Source organism: Scyliorhinus torazame, chromosome 18, assembly GCF_047496885.1.
Source record: "Scyliorhinus torazame isolate Kashiwa2021f chromosome 18, sScyTor2.1, whole genome shotgun sequence".
In the NCBI taxonomy this organism is placed as follows: Eukaryota; Metazoa; Chordata; class Chondrichthyes; order Carcharhiniformes; family Scyliorhinidae; genus Scyliorhinus; species Scyliorhinus torazame.
Window position 1 is genome coordinate 27,007,694 of NC_092724.1, and position 27,064 is coordinate 27,034,757.

The window sequence follows — 27,064 nt, forward strand, 5'->3', positions numbered from 1 at the left end:
AAATCCAGTCCTAATAAATACTCAGTCCTAGTAAATACTCAGTGCCTTTCATGGGGCGTCCGGTCATGAGGGTGTGGGGGGTGTATCCTGTGGACGTAGAGACCGTGTTTCTTAAAAACATTAAAGCAAATGGGAGTACTGAATCCCAGGTGCTATTATTCTGCTGTACCATTTTCCTGAGGGTGGCTTTCAATGTCCTATTCATTGGTTCGACAGTACCACTTGACTGGGGGTGGTATGCGATATGGAACTTTTGTCTAATGCCGAAAATCGTGAGGACGTTTTTCATTACACGTCCGGTGAAATTGGTCGGACTCTATACTGCGTGGGAGGCCCCATCTTGTAAAGATGTGGTGTGTTAATATTTTAGCCGTTGTCTTGGCCGTATTAGTTCTTGACGGAAATGCTTCCACCCATTTTGTGAAGGTGTCTATGACCACCAGCACATACTTGTAACCATTTCTGCATGGGGGTAGGGGTCCTATATAATCTATCTGGAGATTTGTCCAGGGTCCATTAACGGGGCGGGTATGGCTAAGGTGAGCCTTTTTCGCATATCTGTCCGGATTGTTCTGGGCACAGATTAAGTAATTCTCTACATAGTGTGTGACATCGATTTTTAAATCAGGCCACCAGCAAAGCAGTCTGAGGTGGGCTCAATTCCTTGGTGTCCATGATTGTCATGGAACTGACAAATGATCTGGTTCCTGTCCTGGCTGGGAACTATATAAATGCCATCCTTTAAAATCACACTGTCATGTGTGGTGATTACATTTTTAAACTTGTCGTACGGGGCTGGGAAGGTTCCCTTTAAAACTTCCCCGAATTTCTCGTCCTCTTTCTGGGCCTTCGCTAAATCCTGAATGTTGGTCTGTGAGACCTGAACTGCGTGTACTGGGGTACTTTTGGGGGGTTCAAAAAATAACCATGCCTGGAGCCTGCCTTTGCTAGGGCATCTGCTTTAACGTTACCGGGGGGGAGGGGGGGAAGAGCGGTGATGACTGCGAACCTTAATTATTCCGTATTTCCTATCCTTCGCTGGCTCTCAGATATGGCGGAGTAATGGGGCTGAGGGTAGGGGTTTACCGTCCACGGAAACAAATCCTCTTGTTTCCCAGAGTGGTAGGAACTCTGTCAAACTATTACAGACATACAAGCTGTCTGAGTAGATGTCTGCTGGGGTCGGGAATGAGTCTGGGTGGTCTACAATATACGCAATCGCTGCCAGCTCTGCTGTCTGCGAGCCTAGGTGTCCTGGCAACTTTAATGAAATTTAATCAAGGGCACGTCCCTGCACGTCCTCTACATATATACCGCAACTGGTAATACTCTCTCCATTTAACACTGAGGAGGAGCCACACACATAAATCTTCAGGGGTGCGCACGTGTCTGTGGGCTGGGATCTCTGGGGTGTACCATCTGTTTTCCTGGGGCGTGTTTTGGAAATAAATGGACCTGTGTTCTGTTTAGTGGTGATGATATCACATTCATGAGGGGTGCCTGCATACTGCAAATTATCGGCAAGGAAGATGTGGGTCTTGGTTCATTTTACTGTGATGTCCCGTCCCTGTAAAAGAAGGGTCCAATGGGCTGCGCGGATTTGGCTGACTGCGCCATCTTTAAGTCGGCCGTCTAACAATAGTTGTGTTGGGGTGTGTGCTGTGAGGATGGTGATGGGGTTGAGTCCTGTAATGTAGGCGAAGTATTGCACTGCCCAAAAAACTGCAAGCAGGTGCCTTTCACAGGCAGAAAATCCTTGCTCTACCGGGTCTAACATGCGTGAGGCGTATGCTACGGGCCGTAACTGGTCATGGCGTTCCTGAAGGAGCACGGCCGAAAGGGTTCGATTGGTGCTTGCAACCTCAATTGCATATGGGGAAAGTGGATCTGGGACCTGTAGTGCGGGGGCTGTGCTGAGTGCTCTTTTTAAAGTGTCCACGGCATCTGTATGCTGTGGAAGCCATTCCCAAGGTGCCTGCTTCTTGAGAAGGTCGGAAAGGGGCGCTGCTTTCGTGGCGAAACCGTCAATATGGTTTCGGCAGTAGCCAACCAATCCTAAAAATGACCGGAGGGCTGAGCCATTGTTGGGAAGGGGCAATTTGACGATTGAGTCAATTCTCTTTTGCTCGATCTCGCGTTTACCATGAGTGATCACTTTTCCCAAATAAATCACTTTTTCTTTCAGAATCTGGGCCTTCTTGGGGTTGACTTTACAACCAATTTCTTTTAGGAGTGCTAGGAGTTTGGCGAGAAGCAAAATGTGCTCTCCTTTTGTGTCTGTCTGTAGTAACAAGTCGTCTACATACTGGACCAGACAATCGGGGCGGGAAAACTTTGCTAAACTATTTGCCAGCTGTCGGTGGAAAATGGAGGGGGAGTTGTGGAAGCCTTGTGGAAGGCACGTCCACGTGTATTGTTGCCCTTGGAATGTAAAGGCAAATTTGTACTGGCACGCTTTAGCCAATGGAATGGACCAAAAGCCGTTACTAATGTCCAAAACCAAATTTTTTTTTGACTGGAGTCCCTGTTTGAGCATGGTCTCGGGACTCGTGGCTATGGTGGGGGCTGCTGCTGGGGTTACTTTGTTCAGTTCCCGGTAATCAATGGTCAGTCGCCATGATCCATCCGGTTTCCTGACGGGCCAAATCGGTGCGTTGTTTGTGGAGGCTACTGATCTGAGTAAGCCTTGATCCAACAAACTCTCTATTACTTTGGAGATTTCTCCCTCTGCTTCCTGGGGAAATCCATACTGCTTCTGGAGTTTAGGGTCGGGACCTGTAATGTTCACAAAGCCAGCCAAACTGCCACAGTCGTGCTTGTGCTGTGCAAATGCTGCTTTATGTTCCTGCAGCACTGCCCTAACCTGTTTGTCTGCACTAATGGCTCAAGGATCGAACCAGAAGTCTCCTACTGAGCTAATCCTATTTACGTATTCTCCTACCATGAGCGTGGCAGGGACTCGTGCTGCCTTTGCCATTTTCCATACACACTTGTTAACTGGATCAAAAGAAAGGTTATGGGAGCTCATGAAATCGATCCCAAGGATATGTTCTGCTGTCTGGGGCAGATCAACTAAAACTACGGGGTGCTTGGTTGTGATGTTCCCTATTTGTATTGCTATAGGGGCTGTGATATGTCCCTGTTGTAAATGGCTTGTAAAACCGCTGAGTGTAATGGTGTCTGTTGTGGGCCACGTGTCTCACTGGAACATCATGGAGGAATTGAGTGTGGTGCGGGGACCCTCCTGTGTCCCTAAGAAATTCTACGGGTTGTCCCCGAACTTTGCCTGCTACTACCGGTCCACCGGACTTGTCCCAAAGGGTGTCGCAGACCCAAGTTGGGGAGCCCGAACACCGTCAGTCGGTACCGTTCATGTCTGCATTCTCTGAACGGGCGCTAACGCTATGGATCGGCTTTGCCCTATTCTTGTTTAGGGTGCCTGTCTGTTGGTTTCTCTGCTGCTTCTGGGGCGCATTGCATTCTCGTGCAGTGTCCTAGCTGTCCACAATTATAACATTCTTGAGGTTTTGGCTGGGGTTGGCTGTTTCTGCCCTCATTTACCCATGTGGGGTTCTGGTGTGCTTTAACTGGGTTCATTTCTGCCTGCTCTTCATCGGCCGTTATAAATGCGGTTTTGCCTGCAATTGATTGCTCCCAAGCACTGGACAATCTCTTCAAAACCCATGTTTCATTGTGGGTCTCATCTGAGGGGTCATAATTTGCGCAAGCTTTTCGTCCTGCTTCTGTGGCGTGGGAGACTAGAATTCGGGTCCATTTGGCCATATTATCTGGGGACAAATGGGCGCGGGCTAACTCTCCAAAAACTGCGGTGAAGTGAATCCACAAATGTCCAGCAAACGCTGTGGGGTGCTCTGTCTTCTTTGGCCTACACTTATTTAGGCCTTCTACGGGGTCTCCTCTGTTGAAGCCGATCGCATCAAGGATCGCTGTGTGCATCTCTTGGAGCGTGCCTCCTCCTACATTCTGTGGGTCGGGAAGGGCTGCTACGACTGAAGGGTCGAGGCTCAAAACTGTGAGCTTCACTTGCTCCTTTTCAGCCAGGCCGTACATGGTTGCCTGTTGTTTGACTTCCGTGAAAAATTGGTGGGGGTCGGATGTGGGAAGGAACGGTGTAACTTGTCCACACGCGTCCCGTGATTGGGTCACGGTTAACGGGGTTGTGTAAAGGAAATCTGCTTCTCCTTCTGTGTGTGGTTACAGGGTTCATGGGAGGGGGGGGGGAGGGTGTTCTGCCTGTTCGGTTGGGGGTGGGGCGCTTTCCTTTTCTGGGGTTTTTCCTGCGTACATGTCCCATGTACGTATCTATGGGCAGTCTCGTTTAATTCCTGCCAGTCAGGGCCGTTTTCTTGATTTAATTGGGGTCCGAATGTACTCTGAAATCCAATTTGCTCGGACAGCAGAGATTGCAATTCTGCAATTTGCTTCCGGCACTTTGCGTGGTCTACGGAGCTCTGCCTTTGTTCCGTCGTGCAAGTATGGAGTGCTCCCAGGGCTGCTTTTAAGTCATTGCACTGTTTCTGCAATTTCTCAACTTACTGTTCTGTTTCTTGTCTTTCCAAGACCGCACGTTGCGTGTCCTGGTAGGCCTTATCATATTGTGTCTGGAAACTGTTCACAAGACTGATGTGCCCTCTTGGCATCATCCACCTCTCTCTGTCCCTTGCTGCTAACTGCTCTTTCAGATCTCGATTCTCTTTCTCTATCTCACTCACGTCTACCTCACTATTCTGTCTCTCTTCTCTATCTCTCTACGGAGTGTCCTAACGACCTCCTCTGTGCCTCGCAATTGTGCCAAACAGGACACGATTGTCAGCGGCTTGCGAGCTTTCCCTAAGCTCTTCTTGTGGATCTCTGACAGGTTCTCCCACCAAGTATGTCCTATACCCCCGGGCCCTGTTTCCTTATTATTGCAGAATTCATTCCAAAGGGGCCATCCTTTCCCTTTGAGATATTTCCTGATCTCATCTTCCCAAACGGGACACTGTCCTACTCACTGCCGCTGCGACCTCAAATTCCTGGGGGTTCATAAGGCGTTCCATTGCCATTCTCTCTATCTAGGATCTCGACTGAATTTGGAACAGGGGGTGATAAAGTGGTGATGTAAACACGGGTACGGCTTATGCTAATTTCCGGCCTACAAAACTCCCGACAGTTTTACACAACAAAATCTCTCAGGTTTAACTTGTATCCCTGTTAGTACGCATGCATTAACACACTTCCGAATCTCAGAGGCTTGATCAGTATTGTTTTGACGCTTGTGGTTTTTCTGTTCCCAATTGGATTCTCAATTCAAATTTTGGGTTCTCTCGGAGTGGTTAGGCCACTTCTAAGTCGAGTCCCGGCGGAGACGCCAGTAAATGTTGCTAACTTTTGGTTGGCTCTTAATTTGGTTCTGTTTAATCACGTTTGCTCAAGAGTCGCCAGGTATCTTTCGACACCGCCACAAGGTTCAGAACCGAATACTGATCAATGACTCGATACACCAGTTAGTAAGTTGAAAAGCAATGTTCATTTATTTACACACGGTCAAATCTACTCATGCATAAACTCTACAAACTAAACTACCACTATTACTGAAGCCTATACTTAGCTTCGGGTGCCCACTCAGTCAGAGGAACAATGCCCGTTGCTCGGTTCTGAGGCTGCTGGGTTGAGCTGTTTACAGGGTAGCAACTAGGAGCGTCTATCTCTAGTGTACGTTGACTTGGGACTTACTTGGTCTGATGCAGCTGCTAGGCAGGTCTCTCTCTTCAGTGAGAGCCAAAGCCAAGGAGAGCGTTTCTCCCTTGGGGGATACCTTTTATACTAAAAAGGGCTTTGCGCGCTTTTGGGCGGGCCTTGAACTTGGCCTCAACTAATTGGGTCTTTCCCAATCATCTGTATCGATTTTCCTCCAATAGAAGGGTGGTTCCCTGATCGCTGGGCGTGTCCTGGTGACTGTCAGTCTGCTTTCTTAGCTTCTTCAGACGCCGGGGAGTCTGTCCTAACATTGTGCATCTAAACTTTTCCCTTTGGTCCCCGGAGATGGCTCATTAGTATGTAGATTGCTTTGCAGTTTCAGTCCTGTCTGAGAGTTTAAGGTTCTAATCAACAGACAGAGCTTGCACCTGCTTGTTTCTTAGCATTGTCCAATTTTCCCTGCATTCTTTGCAGGTGTCCATTTTGTAATCGGGACGTGGCCATCCCAGATGGCTACATAAGAAAACCTACCTGCAGCATAATGGCAATTAGAGGGGAGAGTTTCCTGTGAGTTCAGGATACAGAGAGCTTTGTACCACCACCAGCTGCAAAAAATATTGTTATGACCACCAGATCTGCCTGACTGATGCAGGAACTTTCTATTCGACCCCTGCCCCACCAGCATGGATAGGGCCAGAACTAACATACAGCCTGTGCAATCAACAGTTAAATATCACTGTTAGGGGTAACATGAAGGTACATCTGCATGAATAGGTTAATAGATTTGGGTATGTCATTCCCCATTGCCTGAACACCTGACAAAGCTAATGCAAGGGATTTGTGCTTAGTTTAGGTGAAGGCCATACCAAACATAAAGCTCCCACTTTCCCAGTACTGGGGCCAGTGCCCAATGAAACAAATCCCATTTCTCCCACACCAGTCATTGAATGACACATTCTTTTTCCTAATTTTAATTACCCTACTCAAATCTGCTTGTGGCTCAAGTAATAATCCAGGGATAGCCCAAGCCCTGGTGATGGGCAGACAACGCAGCCTTCTCGTCTCCCTCTTGGCTGCAATGAACTGTGTCTACCCCCTTGACATGTTGGCCGTTAATGCACAAGGTCTAGAGTACAGGGATGAACAGGTCTCGCTACAATTGTACTGGGACTTTATAAGATCACACCTGGAATAGTTGGGCACAGGGTCAATATATTAAAGAGATAAATGCGTGGCTCAAAGGTTGGTGTGGGAGAAATGGGTTTGAATTCATGGGACATTGGCACCAGTACTGGGGAAGGAGGGAACTGTTCCGGTGGGATGGTCTTCACCTGAATCAAGCTGGGACCAGAGTCCTGCCGATTCGCATAACTAAGGCTGTAGATAGGGCTTTAAACTAAATTGTGTGTGTGTGTGTGTGTGTGGTGGTGGTGGTGGGGGCTCAGGAGAAGTTAGTAAAGTTTCCAGATCACGTAATAGACCAGAGAGTATAGAAAGCGGCAGGAATCTAACTTCAGGCACAGTAAAAAAGGTGACAACTATGAGAAGGAAGTCAATGCAGGACTGAGTGTTGTACCTAAAGGCGCGCAGTATACAAAACAAAATAAATCAGCTTGTTGCGCACATTGAAATTGGCAGGTACGATGTTGTGGGCATCACAGAGACCTGGCTGCAAGGGAATCAGGGCTGGGATCTAAATATCCAAGGATAGGTGTCCTATCAGATGGGCAAAGGGGCAGGGTTGCATTGTTAGTAAGAAATTAATTTAAATTGATAGCAAGAAGCGATATAGGGTCGGAAGATGTTGAATGTGTGTGGGCACATTTGAGGAACCGCAAAGGAAAAACGACCCTGATGGGAGTTATGTACAGGCCCCCTAGCACCAGTCAGGATGTGGGGCAGCAAATAAATCAAGAGATAGAAAAGGCATACAAGAAAGGCAATATTACAATAATCATGGGGGACTTCAATATGCAGGTGGACTGCGAAAATCAGGTGGTAGTGGATCCCAAGAAAAGGAATTTGTGGAATGTCTATGAGATGGTTTTTGGAGCAACGTGTGGTAGAGCCCACTAAGGAACAAGCAATTCTAGATTTGGTGATGTAGAATGAGGAAGTCCAGATTAGGGAATTTAAGGGGAAAAGAACCCTTAGGGGGCAGTGATCACAATATGATAGAATTTACCCTGTGATTTGAGAGGGAGGAGCTGGAATCAGATGTAATGGTTTTACAATTATATAAGGGTAACTACAAAGACACGAGGGAGGTCTATATCATCCTGGCTACTTTATAAAATGATTTTACTGTTGAAATAGAACAAATGGCTGGTCTGATAAAATGGCTGCATGTGATAATTCTGGAAGTTTCTGAGCAGTTTAAACATGGTGAAAGGCGAACGCATCAAACTCCTGGAACTGTATTTTTTTCAATATTTTTCTATGTATCCAAAAGAGAGGAATGTGCAAGGATGGGGGGGGGGGGGGGGGGAGAGAAGTGACGGGAGGTGGCAGCACACAAATTGCTCCTTAGGAGAGCCAGCAGACATGATGGGTCAAGGGGCCACCTTTTATACTGGAAAGATTCTTCCGGTACATGTTCTGAGGTAGGCCAGTGTCCTGCATTATTCGGCACTGCCCTGAGCATCCTGGACATTCTCTCCAGTGTTCAGACTGCCCTGTGTAACCTGTACATCAGTTCTGTGTTAGTGCCGAGTGCAGTTGCTCCAGTGTTATGTACACCTCGACCAGGGTCTCCCTTCAGGCTCGATTTGAGAAAGTGAGATGATGACAGGGGATACAACTTCACAGCCAAGAACTAATTTTGAAGTACAGTTAGTTACAATAGAGGAAACACAGCAGCTAATCTGCACGCAGCAAGCTGTCACAAACTGCAATGTGATAATGAGCGACGTTGGCCGTAGAATATAAATTGGTTCAGCAGCGAGACCTCTGCTGCCCTTCACTGAATAGTGGCATTGGATTGTTTACATCTATCTGAGGGAAGACAGGGACACTGTTTAATGTTTGATCCGAAGGTAAATCACTCCGAAAGCATGGCCCCACCCCATCAGCGCTGACCCTCTGAGAGTGCAGTGCTGCCGCAACACCCACCCCCAGCGCTGACCCTCCGACAACACAGCGCAGTCCCCTCTGTGCTGACCACCCCCCACCCTCCCAACCCTCCCAGTGAAGCGCCCTCCGTTAGCGCAGCACTCCCTTAATTGCACACCTGAATTATACACGTAAGTCTCTGGAGTGCTCACGGCACAGGGAACCTGGGTTTAATCCCGGCCCCGGCTCACTATCCGTGTGGAGTTTGCACATTCTCCCCGTGTCAGCGCGGGTCTCATCCCCACAACAAAGATGTGCCGGTTAGGTGGATTGGCTACGCTAAAATTGCCCCTTAATTGGAATTTTTTGTGAAAGTCTCTGAAGTGAAACTGGATCCTGTAACCTGCTGGCTCAGCCTCAGGGATATTATTACCCACAGTCCCAGTGTGAATGTAATCATTTTAGACAGATCATTCCAGATCTCAGTTACAGCAGACATGTTATTCCAGAATTAAATCCGCAGGTTGAGATTTCCGTTGTTAACCTGGATGAACAGGGATGTGCAACTAAAATAAATGGATTAAAAGTGCTGTCTATCCCAGAGGGATGGCTCTAAACCTGGCAGCAAACAGGAGAGGCATTGATGTTGGAATAGGGAATGAGTGACAGCTCACAACTTGACAAGACTGGGACAGACAGCAGGTGGAAGGAGTAACATGACACTTTATACAGAGCGTGGCTGTAACCAACAGCAGAGCATTAGCAATATTCAGTTTCCACAGAGACTACATGCAGAAATAACTTCAGCAAGACATCAATGCTTCACATTCAATACATTTTAAAATTAATTCCAGAAAAATAGAGTCAGCACCTATCTGATGAAGTGCTGATCTGAAATGTTCTCCACAGATGCTGCCTGATCTGCTGAGTACTACTAACATTTCTGTTTAATTTTAGATTTCTAGCATCTGCAGCATTTTGTCCTGATTTTGCGAGTCCTTCATAGGCTCAACAGAACGCTCAGCTCTGCTCCGAATGTACACTCGATGGAGTCTCTGAAAACTGATCTCCGCTGGACCCTTGTGGGCCTTAGGAAGGTTTCCCCTTTCACAGAATTCCAATTTTCAGCAGTTCAGTATCCTGTACAATTTCCATTCATACACAGTGAATTAGAGACTGGTACCAAATCGGTGATTTCAATGCCAGCTGACAATATGCTGGCCAACCGCAGGCTGAAGAGTGTCAAATGTAGAGTAACTAATTTGGAGTACAGCACATAAAATAACAAACATTCTCATTTGCTTGATCTTCTTTTCACAGTTTGAAGGCGGGTGGGTAGGCTTCTTGGATCTGTTTGATTGAAGCAGCAAAATAGGGATTTATTACGTTCATAGGTAACATGTGGAATGGCTGAGTTTAAACATGTTCCAAATAAAACAGGTCACAGAAGGACAAGTCTGGTACAGCAGCCAGTCTTTATTCCTCTCCCTGCAGCCACCCAAGGGACCCTGAGTGAAATATTGCTGCAATGCTGAGCAGCGTGGGCTCCCTGGTAAAACTCAGTGTGTGTCATGATTTTGTTTTTACTGGAAGTACAGATACCAACTGGTTCAATCCAGCTCTTCCCTCCCCAGCCTGTAGGCAAGAGCTCCTCCACGCGTCCTGTGTGGGGCTCACTTTCCTACTGCCCCGTGAGTAACATTTCCGTTATCTCTGCACCGAGAGCTGTGGGAGGACTAGAGGAGCACAGGCGATTCCTGCAAACGATTCTGGAAAATGCAAGTCCCTCTCCCATTCATCTGTGCCAATGTTATAAACTTGCACAATACTGGTCACATTGTTCAAGTGCCAGTTATATCCTCCCACCACATAAATCTTTCTCTGTAACACACAGCAACCAGCCTCAGACTGACCTGTCCTCATTGGACTAACGCTGGTCCACTGATCAGTCTCAGGGATATAATATTCAACAGCTAGGACATCGAAACAGTGATCAAAATGGTCCATGCGGCCGCCAATTGCGTAAATCCGTCCATTCGCACTGACCATTGAGTGAAGAACCCGTGGTTCGTTCATTGACGTTTTGAACTCCCAGAGGTCACTTTCAGGATTGTAGCAACAAAGGGATTTCTTATCCTCAATGGTGATGCCATAGCCTCCAGAAATATACAGCTTGCCCCCATTGGATGTTCCTGCGTGGCCCCAGGTCCGCCGTTTCAGACAACTCGCATTCGTCCATTCATTTTTCCGTGGGGAGTAACGCTCGACTGTCGAGAGGCTCCCGGAGCGATTTCGACCTCCAGTGGCAAACAACATTCCCTGCAGTACGTCCAGCTGGAACTGAATGCGAGCTTCCTGCAGAGACCGAATCTGCAGCCAGTGATTGAGATGGGGGTCGTAACGGAAACACCAGCTGACTGCCCCTTCACCGCTCCTGTACTGTAGGTGCTGACCTCCCACTATATACACAAAGTTGTCCAAGGCAGCAACGCAGGCATGACTGCATCCCACGTCCATTTCCGGTCTCTCCGTGAACTGACGTGCATTCCAATCTGGAAGAGCAAAGACTTTGCGGCTAACCGTTCGGTCATTGTCGGTGTACGGAGTTCCACCAAAGGCAATGAGGGAGATGGTGTCCGAGCGGATTCTGGTCCTGGCAGACTGCATCTCATGTTGGCGGAATGGCAGGATCTGGTAATTGAAGGCTTCCAGCAGATAGTGACGACACAGAGGATCATCCACCATCACTGTCTGCGTCTGGACATTGTCCACTAGTTCAGAGGATTTCATCAGGGGAAAGCGGATGTAGCAGAGGACCAGATTAGCATTAGCTCGTCGAGACTCATCATGCTGCAACCATCGGATGGTAGCATGGAACAGGTCGACCTCGCTGCAATTCTTCAGCTTGTTGCTCTTTAGGAAGAAGACAAGTCTCTCGAGGGGAAGCTGCAGGAAATCCTCCTCCTCTGCGATTTGGAGGAAATGAGCAAAGGTGAAGACATCGACTGACTCTTTCAGGGAGGAGAGGTTGAAGGTGGTGGCCATCTGACCAATATTGAGGCAGGTCTCCACACTCATGGCTGACTTTAGGAACTGCTCACATAATTCCACTACAGGCACAATCTGCAGGAAAACAGCAGCTCCCAGCACATCTTGGACACAATCGAGGTCCAGGGTCACCTCAGCACTATATGCAAAATCAATGATGTGTTTCAGGCCCTTGGCAGACATGCCTTTCAACTCAATGACATCCTGGTCTGCTTCCCGCATTCCCCCGGTGAACATTGCTCTAGAAAGGAAGAAATATAAACAATAATTAATTGAACACACCCAGATGGATGATCTCATCCTTATCATGTATGAGCCTGCTGCGTACAAATTGGCTAACACATCTCTGCATTACAACTGGCTAACTCTGTTTAACCTTCTTTGCTCGGAGGAGAATAATCCCATCTTCTTCACCATTCTGAACAACTTCATCCGTAGTACAAAAGCAAAATGTTGCGGATGTTGCAAAATGTTTGCTCATTCTTCCATGCGGAGCAGGCAGAGAGGGGAGTGATTTTTTGGTAAGGAGAGCGGAGGGTAAACTGAATTTTTGTTTTTAACTAACTTTTTTTCGGAGTTGGTTTTGTTTCAGAGCAGCAGGAAACCGGAAGTCGGCTGTGGGGATTTCTGGGTAGGTGTGTAGTACCTGTATATAAGTTGAGCGGTTGCTAAACCCGAGACACTACACGTGTAGTATCTCCCACCCTTCCACCTCCTCTAGCCTAAGGGGTTGAGTGAATGTCAGGTAAGCTCTTTCTTTCTCTTGTTTTTACTGCACGTTATCTAGGGGGGGTGGCAGGGAAGGCAGTGCAATGTTCCTCCTGCAGAATGTTTGAGGTGAGGGACACCGTCAGTGTCCCTACTGATTTCACCTGTGGGAAGTGCACCATTCTCCACCTCCTCAGAAACCGCGTTAGGGAACTGGAGCTGGAGTTGGATGAACTTCAGATCATTCGGGAGGCAGAGGTGGTCATGGATAGAAGCTTCAGGGATGTAGTTACTCCGAAGAATGAAGATAGCTGGGTGACGATGAGAGGGGCTGGAAGGAAGCAGTCAGTACAGGGATCCCCTGTGGTCGTTCCCCTTAGTAACAAGTATACCGCTATGGATACTGGTGGGGGGGGGACGACGACTTACCAGGGGTAATCCATGGGGTACAGGTCTCTGGCGCAGAGTCTGTCCCTGTTGCTCAGAAGGGAAGGGAGGAGAGGAGTAGAGCATTAGTCATTGGAGACTCCATAGTTAGGGGGATAGATAGGAGATTCTGTGGGAACGAGAGAGACTCGCAGTTGGTGTTGCCTCCCAGGTGCCAGGGTCCGTGCTGTCTCGGATCGTGTTTTCGGGATCCTTAAGGGGGAGGGGGTGCAGCCCCAAGTCGTGGTCCACATAGGCACCAACGACATAGGTAGGAAAAGGGATAGGGATGTAAGGCAGGAATTCAGGGAGCTGGGTGGAATCTTAGAGCTAGAACAAACAGAGTTATTATCTCTGGGTTGTTACTCGTGCCACGTGCTAGCGAGACGAGGAATAGGGAGAGAGAGAAGTTGAACACGTGGCTACAGGGATGGTGCAAGAGGGAGGGTTTCAGATACCTGGATAATTGGGCCTCATTCTGGGGTTGGTGGGACCACTACAAACGGGATGGTCTGCACCTGGACCAGAGGGTTACCAATATCCTGGGGGGGAAATTTGCTAATGCTCTTCGGGAGGGTTTAAACTAGTTCGGCAGGGGGTTGGGAACCTGACTTGTAGCTCCACTATACAGGAGGTTGAGAGTAGTGAGGTCATGAGTAAGGTTTCAAGGTTGCAGGAGTGTACCGGCAGACAGGAAGGTGGTTTAAAGTGTGTCTACTTCAACGCAAGGAGCATCCGGAATAAGGTGGATGAACTTGCAGCATGGGTTAGTACCTGGGACTTCGATGTTGTGGCCATTTCGGAGACATGGATAGAGCAGGGACAGGAATGGTTGTTGCAGGTTCCGGGGTTTAGATATTTCAGTAAGCTCAGGGAAGGTGGTAAAAGAGGGGGAGGGGTGGCATTGTTAGTCAAGGACAGTATTACGGTGGCAGAAAGGACGTTTGAAGAGGACTCGTATACTGAGGTAGTATGGGCTGAGGTTAGAAACAGGAAAGGAGAGATCACCCTGTTGGGAGTTTTCTATAGGCCTCCGAAAAGTTCCAGATATGTAGAGGAAAGGATTGCAAAAATGATTCTGGATAGGAGCGAAAGTAACAGGGTAGTTGTTATGGGGGACTTTAACTTTCCAAATATTGACTGGGAACGCTATAGTTCGAGTACTTTAGATGGGTCCGTTTTTGTCCAATGTGTGCAGGAGGGTTTCCTGACACAGTATGTAGATAGGCCAACAAGAGGTGAGGCCACATTGGATTTGGTACTGGGTAATGAACCAGGACAGGTGTTAGATTTGGAGGTAGGAGAGCACTTTGGTGATAGTGACCACAATTCGGTTACGTTTATTTTAGTGATGGAAAGGGATAGGTATATACCGCAGGGCAAGAGTCATATCTGGGGGAAAGGCAATTATGATGCGATGAGGCAAGACTTAGGATGCATAGGATGGGGAAGGAAACTGCAGGAGATGGGCACAATTGAAGTGTGGAGCTTGTTCAAGGAACAGCTACTGCGTGTCCTTGATAAGTATGTACCTGTCAGGCAGGGAGGAAGTGGTCGAGCAAGGGAACCGTGGTTTACTAAAGTAGTTGAATCACTTGTCAAGGGGAAGAAGGAGGCTTATGTAAAGATGAGACGTTAGGGCGCTCAAGAGTTACAAGTTAGCTAGGAAGGATCTAAAGAGAGAGCTAAGAAGAGCCAGGAGGGGACATGAGAAGTCTTTGGCAGGTAAGATCAAGGATAACCCTAAAGCTTTCTGTAGGTATGTCAGGAATAAAAGAATGACTAGGAGAAGAGTAGGGCCAGTCAAGGACAGTAGTGAGAAGTTGTGCGTGGAGTCCGAGCAGATAGGAGAGGTGCTAAATGAATATTTTTCGTCAGTATTCACACACGAAAAAGACAATGTTGTCGAGGAGAACACTGAGATACAGGCTACTAGACTAGAAGGGCTTGAGGTTCATAAGGAGGAGGTGTTAGCAATTCTGGAAAGTGTGAAAATAGATAACTCCCCTGGGCCGGATGGGATTTATCCTAGGATTCTCTGGGAAGCTAGGGAGGAGATTGCTGAGCCTTTGATCTTTATGTCGTCATTGTCTACAGGAATAGTGCCAGAAGACTGGAGGATAACAAATGTTGTCCCCTTGTTCAAGAAGGGGAGTAGAGACAACCCCGGTAACTATAGACCAGTGAGCCTTACTTCTGTTGTGGGCAAAGTCTTGGAAAGGTTTATAAGAGATAGGATTTATAATCATCTAGAAAGGAATAATTTGATTAGGGATAGTCAACACGATTTTGTGAAGGGTAGGTCGTGCCTCACAAACCTTATTGAGTTCTTTGAGAAGGTGACCAAACAGGTGGACGAGGGTAAAGCAGTTGATGTGGTGTATATGGATTTCAGTAAAGCGTTTGGTAAGGTTCCCCACTGTAGGCTATTGCAGAAAATACAGAGGCTTGGGATTCAGGGTGATTTAGCAGTTTGGATCAGAAATTGGCTTGCTGTAAGAAGACAGAGGGTGGTGGTTGATGGGAAATGTTCAGCCTGGAGTCCAGTTACTAGTGGTGTACCACAAGGATCTGTTTTGGGGCCACTGCTGTGTGTCATTTTTATAAATGACCTGGAGGAGGGTGTAGAAGGATGGGTGAGTAAGTTTGCAGATGACACTAAGGTCGGTGGAGTTGTGGACAGTGCGGAAGGATGTTGCAGGTTACAGAGGGACATAGATAAGTTGCAGAGCTAGGCTGAGTGGTGGCAAATGGAGTTTAATGCAGAAAAGTGTGAGGTGACTTATTTTGGAAGGAGTAACAGGAATACAGAGTACTGGGCTAATGGTAAGATTCTTGGTAGTGTGGATGAGCAGAGAGATCTCGGTGTCCATGTACATAGATCCCTGAAAGTTGCCACCCAGGTTGATAGGGTTGTTAAGAAGGCATACGGTGTGTTAGCTTTTATTGGTAGAGGGATTGAGTTTCGGAGCCATAAGGTCATGTTGCAGCTGTACAAAACTCTGGTGCGGCTGCATTTGGAGTATTGCGTGCAGTTCTGGTCGCCGCATTATCGGAAGGATGTGAAAGCGTTGGAAACGGTGCAGAGGAGATTTACCAGGATGTTGCCTGGTATAGAGGAAGATCTTATGAGGAAAGGTTGAGGGACTTAAGGCTGTTTTTGTTAGAGAGAAGGTTAAGAGGTGACTTAATTGAAGCATACAAGATGATCAGAGGATTAGATAGGATGGACAGTGAGAGCCTTTTTCCTCGGATGGTGATGGCTAGCACGAGGGGACATAGCTTTAAATTGAGGCGAGATAGATATAGGACAGATGTCAGAGGTAAGTACTTTACTCAGAGAGTAGAAGGGCGTGGAATGCCCTGTGTGCAACTGTAGTGGACTTGCCAACATTAAGGGCATTTAAATGGTCATTGGAGAAACATATGGATGATAAGGGAATAGTGTAGATGGGCTTTAGATTGGTTACACAGGTCGGCGCAACATCGAGGGCCGAAGGGCCTGTACTGCACTGTAATGTTCTATGTTCTATGCTTGAAATCTGAAATCAAAACACAAAGTGCTTGAACTACTCAACAGGTCAGGGGGCAACTGTGGGGCGACAAGTTAACACTTCAGGTTGTGACCTTTCAAGTAAATGCATTGGAAGTTGTTCAGAGAAGGTTTTACCAGACTGGAATGCCTGGAAAGGGCATGTTGTCTTATGAAGAAGGGTAACTTGGGGAGAGGCTTGTATCTGTTGGGGTTTGAAGGACTTGGTTGAAACATACATGATCCTGAGGGGTCTTGACAGGGTGGGTGTGGAGACAATGTATCCTCCTGTGGGAGAATCTAGAATACAAGGTCACTGCTCAAAAATAAGGGGTTGCCCATTTATAATGGAGATGAGGTGACATTTTTTCTCAGAGGGCCGTGCATCTTTGGAACTCTTTGGGGGCTTAAATTTACCAGAAACTGAACTAGCCATCTAAATATTGTGCCTAGCACAACAGGTCAAAGATTAGGAAACCTGCAGCAAGTGCCTCATCTCCTGGTCCGCCAAAACCTCTCCGTCATCTATAAGATACAAGTCAGGAATGGAATACTCTCCACTTGTCTGGAGGCAATTCACCAGAACATTGCCTGGTATGGGACATTTCAGTGATGAAAGAGAGGTTGGATCACAGAATCATAGAATTTACATTGCAGGAGGCCATTCAGCCCATCGAGTCTGCACCGGCTCTTGGAAAGAGGACCCTACTTAATGCCACACCTCCAACTTTTCCCTGTAACCCAGTAACCACACCTACTCTTTTTGGACACTAAGGACAATTTTAGCATGGCCAATCCACCTAACCTGCACATCTTTGGACTGTGGGAGGAAGCCGGAGCACAAGGCGGAAACCCACGCAGACACGGGGAGAACATGCAGACTCCGTATAGACAGTGACCCAAGCCAGGAATCGAACCTGGGACCCTGGAGCTGTGAAGCAACAGCGCTAACCACTCCCTTGGGTTGTTTTCGCTGGAGCAGAGAAGACTGAGGGGCAACCTGATCGAGGTGTACATGATTATGAGGGGCGTGGAAAGGGTGGATAGGGAGCAGCCGTTCCCCTTAGTTGAAGGGTCGCTTACGAGGGGACACAAGGTCAGGGGCAGGAGGTTCAGGGGGGATTTGAAGAAAAACTTTTTTACCCAGAGGGTGGCGACTGTCTGGAACGCACTGCCTGGGAGGGTGATAGAGGTGGGTTGACTCACATCCTTTAAAATGTACTTGGATGATCACTTACCACGTCATAACTTTCAAGGCTATGGGCCAAGTGCTGGCAAATGGGATTCGGTAGGCAGGTCAGGTGTTTTTCATGCACCTGTACAGATTCGATGGGCTTCTTCTGTGCTGCGTTATTCTGTGCCAGATTTTTGGCATTATGGGGATCAATATGGAGATGTTGGCACAGTGGAGTTTTGTGGAAATCCAGCCAGGATATTGAAGGTGGGACAGACCAGGAAAGCTAATGGCTTACGTCTGCTTCACGTAGGGACTCGAAGGTCAGAAAAAGTTCTGCTCAGAAAGCAGTGTGAACGGCCTTCCCGCTGTTCAGTGCTAAGGGACTGATTTAAAAAGGAATTTTTAAAAACACTGCCGCTCAAAGCTAAGTAGGCAACTCACCGAAAATAGTCACTGCAGGCAGCCAGCACGGCTCGATGAACCCGGAATATCACAGTGTTCACCATCAGCACCACATCCAATAGTTGCTCGCGAGCTCGAAGCACTGCCAGGCCGCGGAGGAGAGTGGCACTATGCCCTGGTGCTGAAAATGTGTGACGCAGGGCAATGCTCTTATCAGCCATTCTGCGCAGGACAAGGGGCAAGCAGGTAGATTATAAATTGAGTTAAATAGCTAACAAGGGAGAGTCGGGAGGGATTGGGACGGGGGCGAGCGGTGTAGAGGAGGGTGGGGGGACGGGGTGCAGAGGGTGGTGGGGGGCCCGGTGTGGGGGGGGAAATGAGCGGTGCGGGGGCGTCCCAACCAACCCCGCACCCCTTTCATCCCAACTACCCCTCTCGCTCGCCCCAACTCTCTCGCCCCCAAACCCTCTTGCCCCCCCAACAATCGTCTCGTTTCCCCAACAATCTCATCGTTGCTCAGAAGGGAAGGGGGGAGAGGAGCAGAGCATTAGTAATCGGGGACTCGATAGTCAGGGGCACAGATACGAGGTTTTGTGGGAGCGTGAGAGACTCACGTTTGGTATGTTGCCTCCCAGGTGCAAGGGTACGTGATGTCTCGGATCGTGTTTTCCGGGTCCTTAAGGGGGAGGGGGAGCAGCCCCAAGTCGTGGTCCACATTGGCACTAACGACATAGGTAGGAAAGGGGATAAGGATGTCAGGCAGGCTTTCAGGGAGCTAGGATGGAAGCTCAGAACTAGAACAAACAGAGTTGTTATCTCTGGGTTGTTGCCCGTGCCACGTGATAGTGAGATGAGGAATAGGGAGAGAGAGCAATTAAACACGTGGCTACAGGGATGGTGCAGGCGGGAGGGATTCAGATTTCTGGATAACTGGGGCTCTTTCTGGGGAAGGTGGGACCTCTACAGACAGCATGGTCTACATCTGAACCTGCGGGGCACAAATATCCTGGGGGGGAGATTTGTTAGTGCTCTTTGGGGGGGTTTAAACTAATGCAGCAGGGGCATGGGAACCTGGATTGTAGTTTTAGGGTAAGGGAGAATGAGAGTATAGAGGTCAGGAGCTCAGATTTGACGTCGCAGGAGGGGGCCAGTGTTCAGGTAGGTGGTTTGAAGTGTGTCTACTTCAATGCCAGGAGTATACGAAATAAGGTAGGGGAACTGGCAGCATGGGTTGGTACCTGGGACTTCGATGTTGTGGCCATTTCGGAGACATGGATAGAGCAGGGACAGGAATGGATGTTGCAGGTTCCGGGGTTTAGGTGTTTTAGTAAGCTCAGAGAAGGAGGCAAAAGAGGGGGAGGTGTGGCGCTGCTAGTCAAGAGCAGTATTACGGTGGCGGAGAGGATGCTAGATGGGGACTCATCTTCCGAGGTAGTATGGGCTGAGATTAGAAACATGAAAGGAGAGGTCACACTGTTGGGAGTCTTCTATAGGCCTCCAAATAGTTCTAGGGATGTAGAGGAAAGGATGGCGAGGATGATCCTGGATAAGAGCGAAAGTAACAGGGTAGTTATTATGGGAGACTTTAACTTTCCAAATATTGACTGGAAAAGATATAGTTCGAGTACATTAGATGGGTCGTTTTTTGTACAGTGTGTGCAGGAGGGTTTCCTGACACAGTTTGTTGACAGGCCAACAAGAGGCGAGGCCACATTGGATTTGGTTTTGGGTAATGAACCAGGCCAGGTGTTGGATTTGGAGGTAGGTGAGCACTTTGGGGACAGTGACCACAATTCGGTGATGTTTACGTTAAGGATGGAAAGGGATAAGTATACACCGCAGGGCAAGAGTTATAGCTGGGGGAAGGGAAATTATGATGCCATTAGACGTGACTTGGAGGGGATAAGGTGGAGAAGTAGGCTGCAAGTGTTGGACACACTGGATAAGTGGAGCTTGTTCAAGGATCAGCTACTGCGTGTTCTTGATAAGTATGTACCGGTCAGGCAGGGAGGAAGGTGCCGAGCGAGGGAACTGTGGTTTACCAAAGAAGTGGAATCTCTTGTTAAGAGGAAGAAGGAGGCCTATGTGAAGATGAGGTGTGAAGTTTCAGTTGGGGCGATGGATAGTTACAAGGTAGCGAGGAAGGATCTAAAGAGAGAGCTAAGACGAGCAAGGAGGGGACATGAGAAGTATTTGGCAGGAAGGATCAAGGAAAACCCAAAAGCTTTCTATAGGTATGTCAGGAATAAGCGAATGACTAGGGAAAGAGTAGGACCAGTCAAGGACAGGGATGGGAAGTTGTGTGTGGAGTCTGAAGAGATAGGCGAGATACTAAATGAATATTTTTCGTCAGTATTCACTCAGAAAAAAGATAATGTTGTGGAGGAGAATGCTGAGCTCCAGGTAAATAGATTAGATGGCATTGAGGTACGTAGGGAAGAGGTGTTGGCAATTCTGGACAGGCTGAAAATAGATAAGTCCCCGGGACCAGATGGGATTTATCCTAGGATTCTCTGGGAAGCCAGGGAAGAGATTGCTGGACCATTGGCTTTGATTTTTATGTCATCATTGGCTACAGGAATAGTGCCAGAGGACTGGAGGATAGCAAATGTGGTCCCTTTGTTCAAAAAGGGGAGCAGAGACAACCCCGGCAACTATAGACCGGTGAGCCTCACGTCTGTAGTGGGTAAAGTCTTGGAGGGGATTATAAGAGACAAGATTTATAATCATCTAGATAGGAATAATATGATCAGGGATAGTCAGCATGGCTTTGTGAAGGGTAGGTCATGCCTCACAAACCTTATTGAGTTCTTTGAGAAGGTGACTGGACAGGTAGACGAGGGTAGAGCAGTTGATGTGGTGTATATGGATTTCAGCAAAGCGTTTGATAAGGTTCCCCACGGTAGGCTATTGCAGAAAATACGGAGGCTGGGGATTGAGGGTGATTTAGAGATGTGGATCAGAAATTGGCTAGCTGAAAGAAGACAGAGGGTGGTGGTTGATGGGAAATGTTCAGAATGGAGTACAGTCACAAGTGGAGTACCACAAGGATCTGTTCTGGGGCCGTTGCTGTTTGTCATTTTTATCAATGACCTAGAGGAAGGCGCAGAAGGGTGGGTGAGTAAATTTGCAGACGATACTAAAGTCGGTGGTGTTGTCGATAGTGTGGAAGGAAGTAGCAGGTTACAGAGGGATATAGATAAGCTGCAGAGCTGGGCTGAGAGGTGGCAAATGGAGTTTAATGTAGAGAAGTGTGAGGTGATTCACTTTGGAAGGAATAACAGGAATGCGGAATATTTGGCGAATGGTAAAGTTCTTGGAAGTGTGGATGAGCAGAGGGATCTAGGTGTCCATGTACATAGATCCCTGAAAGTTGCCACCCAGGCTAATAGGGTGGTGAAGACTGCCTATGGAGTGTTGGCCTTTAATGGTAGAGGGATTGAGTTCCGGAGTCAGGAGGTCATGTTGCAGCTGTACAGAACTCTGGTACGGCCGCATTTGGAGTATTGCGTACAGTTCTGGTCACCGCATTATAGGAAGGACGTGGAGGCTTTGGAGCGGGTGCAGAGGAGATTTACCAGGATGTTGCCTGGTATGGAGGGAAAATCTTGTGAGGAAAGGCTGATGGACTTGAGGTTGTTTTCGTTGGAGAGAAGAAGGTTAAGAGGAGACTTAATAGAGGCATACAAAATGATCAGGGTGTTGGATAGGGTGGACAGTGAGAGCCTTCTCCCGCGGATGGAAATGGCTGGCACGAGGGGACATAACTTTAAACTGAGGGGTAATAGCTATAGGACAGAGGTCAGAGGTAGGTTCTTTACGCAAAGAGTAGTGAGGCCGTGGAATGCCCTACCTGCTACAGTAGTGAACTCGCCAACATTGAGGGCATTTAAAAGTTTATTGGATAAACATATGGATGATAATGGTATAGTGTAGGTTAGATGGCTTTTGTTTCGGTGCAACATCGTGGGCTGAAGGGCCTGTACTGCGCTGTATTGTTCTATGTTCTATCCCACCCTACCAATTCGCTCTCGTCCCCTCCAATCCCCCACCGCTCATGTTCCCCCATTGTTTCTCCCCAATCCCCCACCCCTTTTGCCCCCGTTCTCATTCTCTCCAACCCTCTCGTCCCCCCACCCAACTCGTTCTCCCCACCCCTCTTGACCATCCCCACCACCCCTCACATCCGCCACACCACCCCTCTCGTCCCCATCGAGCCCCTCTTACCCCCCAACAATCCCTCTCACCACCCCAAAGATCCCATTGCGTCCCCCTCCAACCCCCCACCCACTTGTTCCCTTCTCATTCCTCCCCAATCCCCCACCTCTTTCAACACCCCTCTCCTCCCCAACGATCCCCTCTCGTCACCCCCCCAACAATCCCCTCTCGTCTCCCTCCAACGATCCCCTCTCATCACCCCCCCCAACAATCCCCTCTCGTCACCCCCCAACGAGCCCCTCTCGTCACCCCCCAACGGTCCACTCTCGTTCCCCCCCCAACGGTCCCCTCTCGTCACCCCCCAACGATCCCCTCTCGTCACCCCCCAACGGTCCCCTCTCGTCACCCCCCAACGGTCCCCTCTCGTCACCCCCCCAACGATCCCCTCTCGTCACCCCCCCAACGACCCCCTCTCGTTCCCCCCAACGTTCCTCTCTCATCACCCCCCAACGGTCCCCTCTCATCACCCCCCAACGATCCCCTCGTCACCCCCCCAACGGTCCTCTCTCATCACCCCCCAACGATCCCCTCTCATCACCCCCCCAACAATCCCCTCTCGTCACCCCCCAACGGTCCCCTCTCGTTCCCCCCCAACGATCCCCTCTCGTCACCCCCAACGATCCCCTCTCGTCACCCCCCAACGATCCCCTCTCGTCTCCCCCCAACGATTCCCTCTCGTCACCCCCCAACGATCCTCTCTCGTCTCCCCCCAACGATCCCCTTTCGTCACCCCCCAACGGTCCCCTCGCGTCACCTCCCAACGATCCCCTCTCTTCACCCCAACGGTCCCCTCTCGTTCCCCCCAACGATCCCCTCTAGTCACCCCCCCAACGATCCCCTCTCGTTCCCCCCAACGATCCCCTCTCGTCACCCCCCAATGGTCCCCTCACGTCACCTCTCAACGATCCCCTCTCGTCACCCCCCCCAACGATCCCCTCTCGTTCCCCCCAACGATCCCCTCTCGTTCCCCCCAACGATCCCCTCTAGTCACCCCCCCAACGATCCCCTCTCGTTCCCCCCAAAGATCCCCTCTCGTCACCCCCCAATGGTCCCCTCACGTCACCTCTCAACGATCCCCTCTCGTCACCCCCCCAACGATCCCCTCTCGTTCCCCCCAACGATCCCCTCTCGTCACCCCCCAACGCCCAACGGTCCCCTCTCGTTCCCCCCCCAACGGTCCCCTCTCGTCACCCCCCCCCCCCAACGGTCCCCTCTCATCACCCCCCCAACGGTCCCCTCTCGTCACCCCCCCAACGATCCCCTCTCGTTCCCCCCAATAATCCCCTCTGGTCACCCCCCAACAATCCCCTCTCGTCACCCCCCAACAATCCCCTCTCGTCACCCCCCCAACGGTCCCTTCTCATCACCCCCCCAACGATCCCCTCTCGTCACCCAACGGTTCCCTCTCGTCACCCCCCAACGATCCCCTCTCGTCTTCCTCCAACGATCCCCTCTCGTTCCCCCCAACGATCCCCTCTCGTCACCACCCCAACGATCCCCTCTCGTTCCCCCAACGATCCCCTCTCGTTCCCCCAACGATCCCCTCTCGTTCCCCCCAACGATCCCCTCTCGTCACCCCCCAACGGTCCCTCCCCGTCACACCCCCAACGGTCCCCTCTCGTCACCCCCCAACGGTCCCCTCTCGTCACCCCCCAACGATCCCCTCTCGTCACCCCCCAACGATCCCCTCTCGTCACCCCCCAACGGTCTCCTCTCGTCACCCCCCAACGGTCCCCTCTCGTCACCCTCCCAACGGTCCCCTCTCGTCACCCCCCCAACGATCCCCTCTCGTTCCCCCCAACGATCCCCTCTCATCACCCCCCAACGATCCCCTCCCATCACCCCCCAACGATCCCCTCTCGTCACCCCCCCAACGATTCCCTCTCGTCACCCCCCCAACGATCCCCTCTCGTCACCCCCCAACGATCCCCTCTCGTCACCCCCCCAACGATTCCCTCTCGTCACCCCCCCCAACGATCCCCTCTCATCACCCCCCAACGATCCCCTCTCGTCACACCCCCAACGATCCCCTCTCATCACCCCCCAACGATCCCCTCTCATCACCCCCCAACGAGCCCCTCTCGTTCCCCCCCCAACGATCCCCTCTCGTCTCCCTCCAACGATCCCCTCTCGTCACCCCCCAACGATCCCCTCTCGTCACCCCTCCAACGATCCCCTCTCGTTCCCCCCCAACGATCCCCTCTCGTTCCCCCCCAACGATCCCCTCTCGTCACCCCCAACGATCCCCTCTCGTCTCCCTCCAACGATCCCCTCTCGTCACCCCCCAACGATCCCCTCTCGTTCCCCCCCCCAACGATCCCCTCTCGTTCCCCCCAACGATCCCCTCTCGTCTCCCTCCAACGATCCCCTCTCGTCACCCCCCAACGATCCCCTCTCGTTCCCCCCAACGATCCCCTCTCGTCTCCCTCCAACGATCCCCTCTCGTCACACCCCAACGATCCCCTCTCGTCTCCCTCCAACGATCCCCTCACGTCACCCCTCCAACGATCCCCTCTCGTTCCCCCCCAACGATCCCCTCACGTCACACCCCAACGATCCCCTCACGTCACACCCCAACGATCCCCTCACGTCACCCTCCCAACGGTCCCCTCTCGTTCCCCCCCCAACGATCCCCTCTCGTCTCCCCCCAACGATCCCCTCTCGTTCCCCCCAACGATCCCCTCTCGCTCGCCCCCCCCCCGTTCCTCCCCAACCCCCCACCTCTTTCACCCCCCCCCCCTGTCCCTGCGCGGTCTGTGGTCTCGGCCTTCCCGGGACGAGGCCCCCGATGTTTCCCAGGCGCGGAACCGGCAGTGGGTCAGAGTCTTGCCGCTCGCGCTCCGCTTTACCTGCTCTGCAGCTCCGGAGAAAACTCACCGCCACCGGGCTCAGCCATCTTAGCGGGGGCGGGGCCACCCGGGAGGCGGGGCCCGGGGCGGGGCCAACTCCAGAGGCGGGGCCACCCCGAGGGGCGGGGCCAACCCGAGAGGCGGGGATCAGGGCGGAGCCAATCCGAGAGGCGGGGTCAACCGCAAAGGCGGGGCCCGCGACGGGGCAAGAGCGGGTGACAGGACCATGAAAGCTGGGTTAGAGAAAGGGGTGGGGTGATTGAGAGAGTGGACTGGTCCAGAGAAAGGGGTGGGGTCATTGAGAGAGTTGGCTGGTCCAGAGAAAGGGGCGGGGCCAGTGAGAGAATGGGCTGGTCCAGGGAAAGAGGCGGAGTCATTGAGAGAATGGGCTGATCCAGGTAATGGGACAGGGCCAGTGAGAGAGTGGGCTGGTCCAGAGAAAGGGGCGGGGTCAGTGAGAGAATGGGCTAGTCCAGAGAAAGGGGCGGGGTCAGTGAGAGAGTGGGCTGGTCCAGAGAAAGGGGCAGGGCCAGTGGGAGAGTGGGCTGGTCCAGAGAAAGGGGCGGGGTCAGTGAGAGAGTGGGCTGGTCCAGAGAAAGGGGTGGGGTCAGTGAGAGAGTGGGCTAGTCCAGAGAAAGGGGCGGGGTCAGTGAGAGAGTGGGCTGGTCCAGAGAAAGGGGTGGGGTCAGTGAGAGAGTGGGCTGGGGTCCAGGGAAAGGGGCAGGGCCAGTGAGTGGGCTGGTCCAGAGAAAGGGCAGGGTCATTGGGAGAGTGGGCTGGTCCAGAGAAAGGTGCGGGGTCATTGAGAGAGTGGGCAAAGAAGTGGCAGATGGAGTACAATGTGGAAAAGTGTGAGGTTATGCACTTTGGAAGGAGGAATTTAGGCATAGACTATTTTCTAAATGGGGAAATGCTTAGGAAATCAGAAGCACCATGGGACTTGGGAGTCCTTGTTCAAGGTTCTCTTAAGGTTAATGTGCAGGTTCAGTTCGGAAGGCAAATGCAATGTTAGCATTCATGTCGAGAGGGCTAGAATACAAGAGCAGGGATGCGCTTCTGAGGCTGTATAAGGCTCTGGTCAGACCCCATTTGGAGTATTGTGAGCAGTTTTGGACCCCCTATCTAAGGAAGGATGTGCTGGCCTTAGAAATGGTCCAGAGGAGGTTCACAAGAATGATCCCTGGGATGAAGAGTTTGTCGTATGAGGAATGGTTGAGGACTCTGGGTCTGTACTCGTTGGAGTCTAGCAGGATGAGGGTCATTTTTTCCAATTAAGGGGCGATTTAGCGTGGCCAATCCACCTACCCTGCACATCTTTGGGTTGTGGGGGCAAAACCCACGCAAACACGGGGAGAATGTGCAAACTCCACACAGACAGCGACCCAGAGCCGGAATCGAACCTGGGTCCTCGGCACCGTGAGGCAACAGTGCTAACCACTGCGCCACCGTGCTGCCCGATCTTATTGAAATTTACAAGATACTGCGAGGCCTGGATAGAGTGGATGTGGAGAGGATGTTTCCAATTGTAGGAAAAACTAGAAGCAGAGGACACAATCTGAGACTAAATCCTTTAAAACAGAGATGAGGAGGAATTTCTTCAGCCAGAGGGTGGTGAATCTGTGGAATTCTTTGCCGCAGAAGGCTGTGGAGGCCAAATCACTGTGTCTTTAAGACAAGAGATACATACGTTCTTGATCAATAAGGGGATCAGGGGTTATGGGGAGAAGGCAGGAGAATGGGGATGAGAAACATATCAGCCATGATAGAATGGCGGAGCAGACTCGATGGGCCGAGTGGCCTAATACTACTCCTATGTCTTATGGTGCAGAGAAAGGGGTGGGGCCAGTGAGAGAGTGGGCTGGTCCAGGTAACCCGTTTTGCCAGCGCAGTCTTGGATTTGTGATCATCCGGCAGGAACAATTCTAGACATGGATATTGTCAGTGAACTGAATA

The 27,064-nt window shown here is 50.4% G+C and overlaps 1 protein-coding gene across 3 annotated transcripts; it reads right to left on the bottom strand.

The window, feature by feature from the left end:
* Positions 1 to 9,456: 9,456 nt before the first annotated feature.
* On the bottom strand, positions 9,457 to 25,248 carry klhl26 (kelch-like family member 26). 3 transcript variants are annotated; one of them, XM_072482433.1, is made up of 4 exons: positions 25,112 to 25,248; positions 18,084 to 18,266; positions 10,665 to 12,040; positions 9,457 to 10,101 (listed from the first exon to the last, which is right to left on the bottom strand). In XM_072482433.1, exons 1-4 carry the CDS (start codon positions 25,156 to 25,158, stop codon positions 10,046 to 10,048), a joined length of 1,662 nt encoding a protein of 553 aa, XP_072338534.1. In that variant the 5' UTR covers positions 25,159 to 25,248; the 3' UTR covers positions 9,457 to 10,045. The 3 variants fall into 3 exon arrangements, with proteins under 3 accessions (XP_072338534.1, XP_072338533.1, XP_072338535.1); XM_072482432.1 differs by having other exon boundaries at positions 9,457 to 12,040; XM_072482434.1 differs by lacking the exon at positions 18,084 to 18,266 and having other exon boundaries at positions 9,457 to 12,040; positions 25,112 to 25,182.
* Positions 25,249 to 27,064: the final 1,816 nt, after the last annotated feature.

Excerpts from the sequence above, each read along its gene's own strand:
- klhl26 (XM_072482432.1), bottom strand. The coding sequence starts at position 25,158 with ATGGCTGAGCCCGGTGGCGGTGAGTTTTCTCCGGAGCTGCAGAGCAG. Across the intron at positions 18,267-25,111 it reads TCTCCGGAGCTGCAGAGCAG|AATGGCTGATAAGAGCATTG; the intron begins GTAAAGCGGAGC and ends TGTCCTGCGCAG. Across the intron at positions 12,041-18,083 it reads GCCTGCAGTGACTATTTTCG|AGCAATGTTCACCGGGGGAA; the intron begins GTGAGTTGCCTA and ends CTTCCTTTCTAG.